The sequence below is a fragment of the Heloderma suspectum genome, chromosome 5 (assembly GCF_057233095.1).
Source record: "Heloderma suspectum isolate Gila_16-S chromosome 5, 16-S_ref, whole genome shotgun sequence".
Classification (NCBI taxonomy): Eukaryota; Metazoa; Chordata; class Lepidosauria; order Squamata; family Helodermatidae; genus Heloderma; species Heloderma suspectum.
In genome coordinates this window covers 227,603,679-227,616,231 of record NC_139462.1, presented here as the reverse complement: position 1 = coordinate 227,616,231, position 12,553 = coordinate 227,603,679, and the positions used below count along the sequence as shown (strand labels likewise).

General features: G+C 45.2%; 1 protein-coding gene across 1 annotated transcript in view; it reads left to right on the top strand.

Annotated features, from left to right (window-relative positions):
• Window positions 1–12,553, top strand: part of OBSCN (obscurin, cytoskeletal calmodulin and titin-interacting RhoGEF) — a 294,672-nt gene that overhangs the window by 162,167 nt on the left and 119,952 nt on the right. Inside the window, exons 58-63 of the mRNA XM_084859836.1 lie at window positions 1,519–1,791; window positions 2,614–2,886; window positions 4,913–5,179; window positions 7,798–9,141; window positions 10,164–10,442; window positions 12,086–12,164. Of these exons, the coding sequence (XP_084715962.1) occupies window positions 1,519–1,791; window positions 2,614–2,886; window positions 4,913–5,179; window positions 7,798–9,141; window positions 10,164–10,442; window positions 12,086–12,164 (2,515 nt within the window). The remainder of the gene's footprint in view (window positions 1–1,518; window positions 1,792–2,613; window positions 2,887–4,912; window positions 5,180–7,797; window positions 9,142–10,163; window positions 10,443–12,085; window positions 12,165–12,553) is intronic.

Genomic DNA, 12,553 nt, shown 5'->3' with positions numbered 1-12,553 from the left:
GAAAAAGGTCTCCGCAAGAGGTTTAAGGTGATACTCCAGCTCATATTTTTTGCCAACACTCCCCAAATATATCCTTTTTTTGTTTCCCCAAGCTTCCCTTTATTTTTGACTGTTTGGAAATGCATAGTATAATAAAGTCATTTTTTAAAATTATTGAAGACCTGGTGTATTGTCTTGGCTCAGAATGTAAGCTGAGAACTGGGGTGTTCCTGCCTGGTTCAGCTCTCACCTCAGCCATGAGCTCACTAGGGAGGCCTTAGGCAAGTCACTGTCTGAGCTTCAACCTCCCTGCCTGCAATATGGGAATAACAATGCTGACCTACCTTACAGGGCTGTTGTAAGGATAACTGATATAATGTATATGAAGTGCTTTGAGCACCCTGGAGTGCTGTATAAATGCTAAATATTATTACTATCTTTGGTTACTTTTTTTGCAATTACCCAGAGCTCCAGCTTTCAGAAATGTTATTTAGTATACTATTGCTCTGGCCAATTCTTAATTGGTTGCTATTAACTGGGTGATATCATGACAGGATTGTTTTTTTTTAATGCTCATTTTGTTTTCGTAGTTGTTTAGCTACATTATATTTAATGGGCAGCTGTTCACTGCCCTCAGCTTGTGGAAAGGTTGTCCGTATGTTTTTAAATAAAATCAATAAAAATGAAGTATCTGTACTGACAGGAGGGGGACAATATATTCTGTGTTGTAATATGCATTGACACGGGTTTGAAATTGCACACAACACCCATGATAGCCCAGTTCACATTGCCCATGCTGGCTGGGGGTAATGGGAGTTGTAGTCCAACACATCTGGAGGGCATCCAGTTGAGGAAGGCTGGCTTAGGAACTCTCATTATTGGGCCTAGTGTGGGTTTTGCTGTCAGTTTTCACAGCTCGGTGAGGGTTAGGAGCAGGTATGGAATTGTTCTAAACGTTTCACACTGGACAACAAAGACAATGTGCTACATTTATTATGGTATCCTTCCTTCCTTCCTTCCTTCCTTCCTTCCTTCCTTCCTCCCTTCCTTCCTTCCTTCCTCCCTCATGGCCCTGCCCTGAGGTGATTCACATCCAGGCTCTTCCTCAGTCCTTGGAAGCTCCTTGCTCTTGGCAAGTGGCTAATCTAAAACTGCAGCAGTGTACAAATCTGAGGGCTCCTACTCACTTTGAATGTTTAAAGCCCAGTTTGCCCTGGGCTGAAATAAGCAGGAGACCCCATGAGCCTGGCAGTGGTGTGAATTGGCCCTGAGCCCCACTGCTTTAATGCCAACATTATGGCTGTGTTCAAGATACAGAAGAGATTACTAGGCAAGTGTTTGGTGATAATCAAGCAAAATACCACACTGTTTCAGAGTTCTTTACAAATGTTCAGTGATACCACAACGACAGCTGAGCTTTAAAGAAAGATCATGGTGTAACTGGAATTAGAAGGAAAATCTTAAGATATTTCCAGGGGAATTTGATGCTCAATTTGATAAACTCAGTGGTTAATAACTTCAAAAAACCCTTTTTAATAGCCAAGAACACCATCGTCCAAGGCTTAGAGAATGTCGATGCGATGGAAGGGGGTGAAGCTCTGTTTGAGTGCTACCTCTCCAAACCAGAGATCTACAATTATAATTGGCTGATTGATGATGAGCCTGCCAAAACCTCGGAAAACATTGAGATGGTTTATTTTGAAAATGGACTCCGGCACCTCCTTCTCCTGAAGAACCTCACGGCCCAAGACAGCTGCAGGGTGACTTTCCAGGCTAGCGATGTGGTGACATCTGCATTCCTGACCGTAAAAGGTAATGATGACACATGTACATTGTACCGTAACAGCAGCCCCTACTGGCCCAGATAACAGATCATGGTTCCATCCAGTCTTTTGTCCTTTCTCTGGAACTCTGCAGATCCCAATGCTTCACAGGGTACTGATGGGCTAATGTGTGAAACTAGAAACTAGACCCCTTCTGATAGTACCTTTTGCAGTATGACACCCGCTGTAGCGCAGCCCTTCCCCTTCCTGTAAAGGTAGTGCTGGAGGCCTTAGTTTATATTGGAGGAGTCCACCTCACAGTTCTCCATAGTGGCATTGCTGCTCCGGGAAACTGGGGCAACACTGATATGGGAAAAAGTTATGTCGTGGACTGTTCCCACATGATCCTGGTCTTCTGACATTACCTTCATGGCACGGAAATGTGCTGTACTGTGGCAGTTTCCACACCATGGATATTGACAGGAGGTATCCTGGACAGACTCTTCTACCAGACTATTGATTCCTTGTCAGATAGCTTACATTCTGAAAAACCCATGATACTGTGGGAAAAGAATGATGTTAAATATGTTAATTTATTCTGGGGATTGAGATTTGATGTTTCTGGACACATATTTTGAGGATTCATTGTGTATCATTTTAGCCCTCCTTTCAAATGTATTGGTGAAAACTTTGGACTTTTGTTAATAGCTTGCATCAAAAACTATTTCCTGAGCAGTTTGGCACCTCCCATCATGTAATATAATTTGGTTCCCCTTCAATGTTCCTGTCAACTTGCAGTTATTCAAAGGTACTCGCAACCTGTTCTTCCTTGCTTTGAAGGTGTTGATCATGTCTCTTGTCGTAATTTCAGGGTGGCGCCTGGAATTCTTGCAGCCATTAACTGACATCACAGTCAGTGCTGGGGACCGAGTTGTCTTCAGCTGTGTTTTAAGTGAAGCTGTCCCAGTCAACGAGGTGGCTTGGTATGTTAATGATGTGGATATCCAACCAGATGAAAACTGGGGAATTGAGGCAGAAGGGAATAGCTACAAACTTATACTGAAGAAAGCACAGCTCTGTCATTCTGGAGAGGTGACCTTTGCTGCAAGGGACGCCATTGCATCTGCCAAGCTATCTGTCATAGGTAGGCTGAGAAAAGCCAAGTTCCTGATGATTCTATCTCTGATTTAGCATCCTTCAGCTTTATTGGTGGGGCATGACAGGGCTGTTGTTGTATCAGGCCTCTCTTTCTTCACTTGGTAAATTCTGTGAAAGTTTAGATGAAAGAGGTTTTTATCTCATCAGCCTGAGTGTAACTTGTGTGATAAATACTGCTGTATATGCTTTGGGATCCTTCACATGGAACTTTTATCCTGCTATTGAGACTGCTCACTCATGGACGTTTGCAGGTCCTTTTCATGACATCGTTAACCTCCAGGGCACATTCAGAGGTATTTCCTGCTTATTCTGTCTCAAACAGATCTGGAACTAATTAACCATTTTTTAAACTCAGAATGTAATGTGATTAAAACAGCCACTAGATGGTGCCGTTTCATTGAGTTCTATGGAACCTTAAAAATTAAAAGCTTCCCCTCTCAGCAATGACATGGTTGCTGTCAAGGAGCTTGCGATAAACGCGGAAAAGCTCCAAAACGGGAGGACTGTGGGGGTTTTCTTTAGTGTAAAGGCAGCCTTGGTGTTCAAATCATTTGCCAGGACACTACAGTGGGAATGGATAAAATGAGGCAAGCATTACATCAATTTTAAAAAGATTTGTTCCACTTCCAGCAAATCCATTTGAAAATTAGACTCTGATCTGGATTGTTAACATCCCAACAAAGCCAGAATTATATTCAGTGGGATAATATTAATGATTTAAAAATGCATCATGATTTTGTCAGACTTAATGACGTTGCTGTTAAGTGCTGGAATATTGAGAACTTGGTTTACTGGTCTGTGCTTTGTGATTAAATGCTAGAAAGGTTCCTTGATGGGTTTCCATGCCTGTAGAATGGGCTGTTCTGAAAAGCAGTTCAGCAACCTTCCCCAACTTGGCTAGGAATTATGGGAGTTGTAGTTCAACACATCTAGAGGGCACCAGGTTGAAGAAGGCTGCCATACAGCATATTCTGGCACTGGATGTGATCACCCCATCACTCGTCCTTGAACGATCCATCAGAAATTATTCTCAGCAACTTTCAGTAAACCAGGCCTGCGGTAGATATTATGAGTTGGTTACATGAGAGCAGCACCTGCTTGGATGCAGCTGTGACAGGAGAGCTATCTATCTTAAGGGCACAACTGTAGTCAAAACAGTCAGGCTACATGTGAATAAGAATACATTTTTCTTGTTTTGGATCATGGCTAGCATCAGACATGTTGAAACTCAAATCCTAAAGGAATTCGATATCGTTGTTTTCCTATCACACCAATGCAGTCTATTTCATTACAAAGGTCTTCATTTTTCAAGGTTCACAATCAGGCTCATATTTATAATGAGGAGGTTTTTGGAAGTTTGATAGGTGGCAACTGAATGAACAAATTGCTTGAATGTCTGCTGGTGATTGCCCTAAAAATGCAATTTTAGTAAATTCTCCATTTACTTCTTGTTATTGTTTTTGCCATTATAGAGCTATCAAGGGCACAGGACTCTCTCCCAGTTTGAACCTGGCAATCTTAATGGTCCTTGATGCAATAATAAATCCACCCCATTTCATTCTTCTTCGTTTCCACGGAGAGAAATTCCATTTTAGATTTAGAAAGCGAGGACAACACGCTGAGTGATTTATCATGTTAATAATGAAGTCGTGAAATTGTGTTACTTTGTTCACTTATTCAAATTCTAAATCTTTGCGGATACACTTGTTAGCTCTTGGTCTAACCAAGAAAAGACAGTTCACAAAAGGTTATGCCATAATAAATATGTCTTTAAGGAGCCCCAAGACACCATTTTTTCTATAAAAACTGAAACTCTCAGTTATATTATTTTCTTTATTTCCAGTCCTGCAGTGACAACCTATGTTCCTAACCAGTAAAGCCTCGTTCTGAAAACATCATATTTCTACTGTTTTTTTGTTGGTTGGCCCTGCTTCTTTGTTGCCTTGCTCACTGAGGTGCAAAAATACAACTATATGCAGTAAATTCATTGGTCTTGATGTATACCATTCCAGAGTCTATTGCAGTCACTCGACCTTTGGTTAACAAGTCTGCTGTGGAAGGGGAGAAGACTCGGTTAGAGTGTGAATTATCCAGTGAAGCTGAAGAGGTGGTTTGGTTCAAGGGAAAAGAACCAGTCCAGCCTGGAGGGAGATATGAAATCATCTCAGAAGGCAAAAAACAGGCACTTATCATCCATGGTTTTAAAGCTGAAGATCAAGCGTCATACACCTGCATGGCCTCCCGTGATGTCAAAACATCTGCCAGTCTTTCTGTTGAAGGTGCATTAACATTTCTACGTCATTGGTTTCACTGCTTTAGTAATCCCGCCGTATGTAAAAATGGAGTTAGACATTTGTCTGAAAAACATTCAGTTGTGCAAATACGTTTGGGGGGCACGTTTTAGTGCCATCGTTTTCTAGGTAGTTGTTTTTTTCTCCTTCCTCAAATTGTCTCAGGGGTGATCCACCCAATCAGGGATCACATAGTGAATGGGTTGACATCAGAATGCTGCGTAGCCTATCAGATGTGCCTATGTGATTATGTCACTGAACAGAAGGCAGGGCAATGTAGAGCAAAGGGAACATGAATTAATTAAGTGATCATTTTATCAAGGAGTGCTGGAAAATCATTGGAAGGGGGGAGAATTTTTTTGGCACTGCAGAGAATGCTCACAAAAACTGGGTAGTTTCAGCTCAGCCCGAAGTTTTCTTCCTCGCTGTTAAAGTTAAAGAGAGCTGGTGTGGTGCAGTGGCTAGAGTGTTGGACTGGGAGTTGGGAGATCTGGGTTCTAGTCCCCACTTGGCCATGGAAGCTCACTGGGTGGCTTTGGGCCAGTCACAGACTCTCAGCCCAACCTACCTCACAGGGTTGTTGTTGTGAGGATAAAATGGAGAGGAAGAGGACTATGTCCTTGGGTTCCTTAACATGGTTCCTTGTGCCACCTTGGGTTCCTTAAGGAGGAAAAAAGGTGGGATATAAATGTAATAAATAAATAAATAAATAAATAAAATAAAGTTGTGCCTGTGCCCATATCTACAGCTGTGGTGGGCTGGTGGCACAACTGTGAGCTAAAATGAGCATGCACAGGAGCATGCACATGGAGCATGCACATGGCTACACAGGAGCCATGTGCTGTTCAAGAATCTGGTGCTGACCGTGTTCTTCCGTAGTGCAGATACCAACATTGCAACCAGAGCAGAGATCAAACGGGTTAATTGCACACCCAACAGTCCAATCCATGTTGTGCACATGTGGGGACTCCAGTACACCTGTGGAATTCTCATGTGGTTCAGCAACTGGGACAACTTCTCACGTGCATCCCCATTCTGTGCACAGAGCTGTCTCAGCATCCCTACTCAAATTTATTTATTTATTTCATTTCTATACCGCCCAATAGCCGAAGCTCTCTGGGCGGTTCACAAAATGGAAGCTGTATTGAAATATTAAGATTTCCCAAAACGTTGGCTTGCGGCTTCACTTGGGGATGGACTCAATGGTCTTATAGGCCCCTTCCAACCCTACTGTTCTATACTATTCTGTGATTCAGTGGAGAATCAATCCACAGCACAATGCAAATTATGTGGGATGTTTGCGCATCTAACATGTAGTTGACCAGTGCGGTCTCACCATAAATGTCCCAGCCAAAAGGCTGAAATGTATTGTGAAGTATGTCTGCCTAGAGAAGAATTTGAGCTCATGAGAATCCATGGTTTTAGCCCTTGGGCTTATGGAGACTTGTCTGAAAAGATTATGCCATTGTGTCTGTCAAAGTGTTCAGAGAGAGGTTCTGTGCCCATATCTGGCTTCCCTTTCTTTCCTCAAGACCTCATTCCCATGTTCCCTAAATCCCCTTCAGATATCAATGTTTATCGTCCTGCCTGCACAACATGTCAAATTCCACAAAACTCAAACACTGAGCCCAGAATAAACTCTGAACATTTATATAAATAATAAAATCTGCACAAATCATGCTAAAATACAACATGGCTGGTACATACTTGAATTTTCCATGGCACCTGGTTTTGATTATTTGCTTAGCTAAATGTAGAGATGGCAACTGAATGAACAAATTGCTTGAAGGTCTGCTGGTGATTGCCCTAAAAATGCAATTTTAGTAAATTCTCCATTTACTTCTTGTTATTGTTTTTGCCATTATAGAGCTATCAAGGGCACAGGACTCTCTCCCATTTTGAACCTGGCAATCTCACTGCTCCTAGATAGAGATGTTAGAGAATTCCGCCACGGATCCCAGGGGGGCCGAATTCCAGTGAATTTGGCCCCCCGGAATCCATGGTGGAATGGAACCCCCTGCCCCTCCACCCCGCAAAAGCCCCGTGAAATGGAGCCTACCTGGCAGCGGCTCTGGCGGCGGCAGGGGCGGGTCTGGCCGCTGCCGGGCTGCCGCGGACACCATTTGCATCCCTATGCCAGCCCGTATATGACGTACCTACGCCAGTACGTATATATTTATGTAGCCTATCACAGCTAAAGCAGGGACGCAAATGGCGTCCCCTATGCCATTTGCGTTCCTGCTTTAGCCATGATAGGCTACGTAAATATTTACGTAGCCTATCACGGGCTTGCATAGGGACGCAAATGGCGGCCCCTACGCAGGACGCCATTTGCGTCTGCACCAGCCCAGCAGCGGCTGGAGGCCCTGCTGCGGGTTGGCCTGGCCAGCGTCTCTGCGGCCTGGCCGTGGAGCGGAGCTGGCCGGGCAGGATTCCAGGGGGGAGGAATGGATCGCCTCCCCCCCGTCGAGGATTCCGGGGGGAGGAACGGATCACCTCCCCCCACCTGCGGAACCCGGCGGAGCCAGGTAAGCAGGGTTTCGTACACCCCTACTCCTAGATGTAATAACAAACCTTTACCATTTCATTCCTTTTAGTTTCCACAGTGTCAATGTTAAAAGAGGCTGTGGAGGAGACAGCGAAGGCGAATGAGCTGGGCGAGGTAGTAGATGAGCAGGTGCAACCCAGCTTACCACCTGAAGCTGCTCAGGAGGGTGACCTCCACCTCCTATGGGAAGCTCTGGCCAAGAAGCGTAGGATGAGTCGCGAGCCAACCCTGGATTCAATCAGTGAATTGCCAGAAGAGGATGACAAACTTCAGAAACAGAGGAAGGAAGAAGCTGAGATGATCCCGTACTACTCCGAGGAATATTCTACTTGTGATGAGTCGGCTAAAGCAGGAGAAGCAGACCACTCTGTCACCAGTTCAGATGATGAGTCAAGAGCTGGGACTCCTTCCTTAATCAGCTACCTCAAAAAGGCCGGCTCATCCACTGTTAGTGTCAGTAGCAAAGTTCAGACCTTTTCTGCAGAGAAAATCTATAAGCAATGGGAGCAGACAGGCACTGAACCAGGTCCTCCTGCTAAGCCAGCTGAACCAGAAACCATAGAAGAAGATTTGGATGACCCTTCCATGGCTCAGGCAGCTGTAAAAATTCAGGCTGCTTTCAAAGGGTACAAAGTGCGAAAGGAAATCAAGCAGCAAGAATGTCCGGTGTTTGCGGAGACCTTCAAGGACTTCTCTGGTGAGCCAGGAGGCACCCTCCATCTTGAATGCGTGGCCCAGAGCAAAACTGATATGAAGGTCCGCTGGCTGAAAGATGGGAATGAAGTTCTGGATGGGCGCCATTATCATATAGACAATTACAGCGATGGGACTTGCTCCTTGATCATCACTGGTCTGGAAATGAATGACATAGGCAAGTACACCTGTGAAGTGTCCAATAAATTTGGTAAGGTCTCCCACAGCGCCAAGGTGATGGTGTGTCCACAGCTTCAAGCACCTGTCCGCAAGCACAAGCCTGCCAAAAAGTTTCCTGAGAGCGAAACGGAGAGCTCTTCCGGCAGCGAGTTGGACGATGCCTTCCGTAAAGCAGGGAGGAGGCTTCACAAGCTGTTCAAATCAAAAATCTCCACAGAGATCTCGGATGTGGAGGAGGAACTCTTCGTCAGTGCAGATGAGGGCGAGATAGAGGTGGTGGACCACCAGACCTACCGGGAAGACGAGAGGTACATCTATATCAAGTTTGAGGTTATGTTGGAGGCCAAAACAGCTGCTAGCCGGTTTAGAGAGATGTTTGCTGCTATGGGCATTCCTGTTGAGATTGACATCCTGGATCAAGGCCCCAGAAAGATCGAGCTGCGTATTGGGAAAGCCACGCCACCTTCTCCAGGGCAACTGCGGACCTTGGTGAAACGGCCACCACCTCCTTTACTAACATCTGATACTGGTGAGTAAAGAATACAAGGCTTTTAACAGAGCAGTTGGGGCCCACTGTTACAAAGACCTTGGAGCAAATTGGTTAGCGTCCATATCCGGGGTCAGGTGAAGATTCCTCAGTGAGTCGGGAGCTTAGATCCCCATCTATAACACTAATATAATCAGGTTGAGGAGAAATTAGTGTGGTATGGGCTCTCCCCCCTGCAATCTTATTACACCCAGGATTTTCAAGAGCTAAAGAAATAATCAAGCAGTGGATCTGGGAAGTAGCCTTAGGGGAAGACAGGGCAAGGGCTCAGTACTATCCGGTAGCTAAGAACATAAGAACATAAGAAGTGCCCTGCTGGATCAGACCAAGGGTCCATCTAGTCCAGCATTCTGTTCACACAGTGGTCAACCAGCTGTCATCCGGGAACCCACAAGCTGATAATTTCAATAAAACCTTTGCTCCCACAGATTACCTTTGGAAACCCCAAAATGTTGCAGAGCCTTTACCCTGGCTCGTTTTAATGTCTTACCGTCAGCTCTTCTGGAAGGAAGATGCTCACGAATCTCGCACATGGTTCAAACAGTTGAATATGTCTTATTAGACTGTTTATATTGTAAGGACATTTGTTCCCATTATATTGCCCCGATTTTAATAAAATTCCCAGGCAGATCTGATAAATCCTACTCCTTCCTTCTTCTTTCAGACTCTACTAAGGAACTTAACTTTAAGGTGGCAAAATTCTGTGCCCGGGCATATTCTATTGGGAATCAGGTGCTTAAATCAGATTACAGTTCATCTTAGTATTAGCTGATACTAATAGATACTGTCATTGAAGCTCGTTTTGATCTGAACTTGTCATTCCATGTATGCTTTGTATTTGTAGCTGGTACTGTATTAGCCTGATTCAAATTTTGTATTCCTAGTGGCTGGTCTGTGACCGTCATTAAATAAAAGTAAATGTAATCAGGTCTTGCATGCGTGCACGCACACACACACACAGAGATTGTTGTAATTATTTATTATCATCATCAAAACCATTCCAGCTCCTGACTTCATAACTGAACTTCAAAACCAAGAAGTGCAGGATGGCTATCCAGTCAGTTTTGACTGTGTTGTTATCGGTAAACCACCCCCCACTGTCCGGTGGTTCAAGGATGGGAGAGTTATTGAAGAGGACGATCACTACATGATCAATGAGGACCAGGAAGGCTGTCACCAGCTCATCATCACGGCCGTGGTCCCTCTTGACATGGGCGTGTACCGCTGTCTGGCTGAAAACAGCATGGGCGTCTCTTCGACAAAAGCTGAGCTACGGGTGGACTGTAAGTTCGTTTGTATGGGGAGGGAATAGGCTTGTGGGAGGGTGCAGTGCATCTCAACTGGTGTGGCACATTTAGCAGGAGTGAATGGGGGCTGACGACGAACTGGGAAGGGCAATCAGGTCATAATGGATCTAAAATGCAAGGCTTCAGAGGGAAAATGTGTAAACACTGGAGTGGTTCTTTTTATGCTCTGTATGGACGGATCCATCCCGTTTGCTATACATTCAGGGCACTTCACTCATTACAGAATTACTGCACAAGAAGAGGCACTACCATGTGGGGAATGAACAACCCCCCTGGTGTATAGATCTTCGTGTGTGGCAATTGCATCTGCAGCCTTTTTCTGCTGCATGTACTTGGAAGCCTCAGCCAGCCACAGTCTCCCAGCCTAAATAAAAATCACAAAAAAACCCCATTGTCTCACATGATGATCTTCACGGGCCCATGGAGACATGTTAGTTCCTACATGCAATTGCCTTTCGATGAGGGGCTTCTGCAGTGTGTGAGTGGCAAACAGTAGTTCTGTCATTGCACTGCAGTGAGCCTCCCTAGAAGGTGGGTCACATAGAATAGCAGCTGTAACAACCCATCCCCTGCCCCCCCCAGTGCTTTGGCACAGCGTACCAGGTCTTCAGAATACCACTCGTTGGACTCTCAGTAGCCCCCCCTTGCTCCTCTGCTGCCTTGCCATATTAAGATCATAAGAAGAGCCCTGCTCACACCAAAGGCCTGATCAAACCCATCTAGCCCAGCATTCTGTTCACACAGTGGCCAAACACATGCCTTTGGGAAGCCCACAACAAGACATGAATGCAAGAGCATCTTCTTGCTAGTGTTTCCAGCATCTGGTACTCAGAGGCATACCGCCTCTGGTACTGGATGGAATATATAACCGTCATGACTGGTAGCCATCGTAGCCTTATCCTCCATGAATCTGTCTGATTCCCCTTTAAAGCCATCCAAATTGGTGGCCATCGCTACTTCTTGTGGAGGTGAACTTCAGAGTTTATGAGTTGTGTGAAGAAGCCCTTCCTTTTTTCTGTTGGTTGGGAGCAGGGGTATGCTGCTGGCTGCCACTGGGCTGAAGTCAGGGCCTGGCACTGGCACCAGGCCAAACAGTTGTGCGGTTCTACATACTGGCGTGCTGGCACAACGTCTTGCAGAATTTAGCCCATAAGTCAAGGGGAAAATGTTTCACTGTGCTAACAAAATAACAGTACATTTTATTTTATCTGTCATTTATTTTACCTAGTATTTTGTCTAAAACTGATAGATGTTAATGACCCTGGACTGGGGGCTAATAAATCCAAGGGAACGAGAGGTATCTGAGCAAAACAGACGTAGTGAGGGCCTTGTGAAAAGCAGAGAGGCCTGCAGAAAAGGCTTCCAAGTAGATGCCTCCCTCAGTGATTCTTGGCTGGGGGCACCCTGCCTCCTGCACTACATTGGTTCATGGGAGTGCAGTGGGCAGGGTGCGGGCTCCTTGGTTTCTAAGACATTCAAGCAAGAATGGGTGGCGGCGTTTGTAATCCTCTCCCTCACCGCTGCCTGCAGCCCCTTCCCTCCCTGCAATAATTTGTACAAGAACCACTTGGTATAAAGCACCACACCACATATGGAATCTTTTCTTTTCCATTCTGTAGTGACCAGTACAGATTATGATACAGCCGCAGATGCAACAGAGACCTCATCCTACTACAGTGCCAAGGGGTATCTTTCCAGGTAAACTATCGCTGCACACTGCTTTGGTGCCGTGCCTGCAAGAGACTCACGGATGCGTTGGGCTCTTCCACGTGGATGGCTCCTCATGCGGCTAATCAAAAGACACAGTGAAGCCATTCTGTCTTTCCCTCCTTAACAGGCTTTTTATGGGAAGAAAAAACATGGAAGAAGTGGTGGGGAAACATGGGAAGGTTACAAGTGAAAGATGATATTGTACGGGCCCCTTGTAAAATGCCGAGGATGAACGCTGGTGTAATGGTAACTTTTGAAGTGCGGGCGCTCATCATGACAGTCTCCATAGCCACACCCCCAAGGAGAGTCCGTAATTGCAGGCATGTATGTTGATCCATACCAACAAACTAGTTCTAGGAGTTTTCATCTACCTTGGA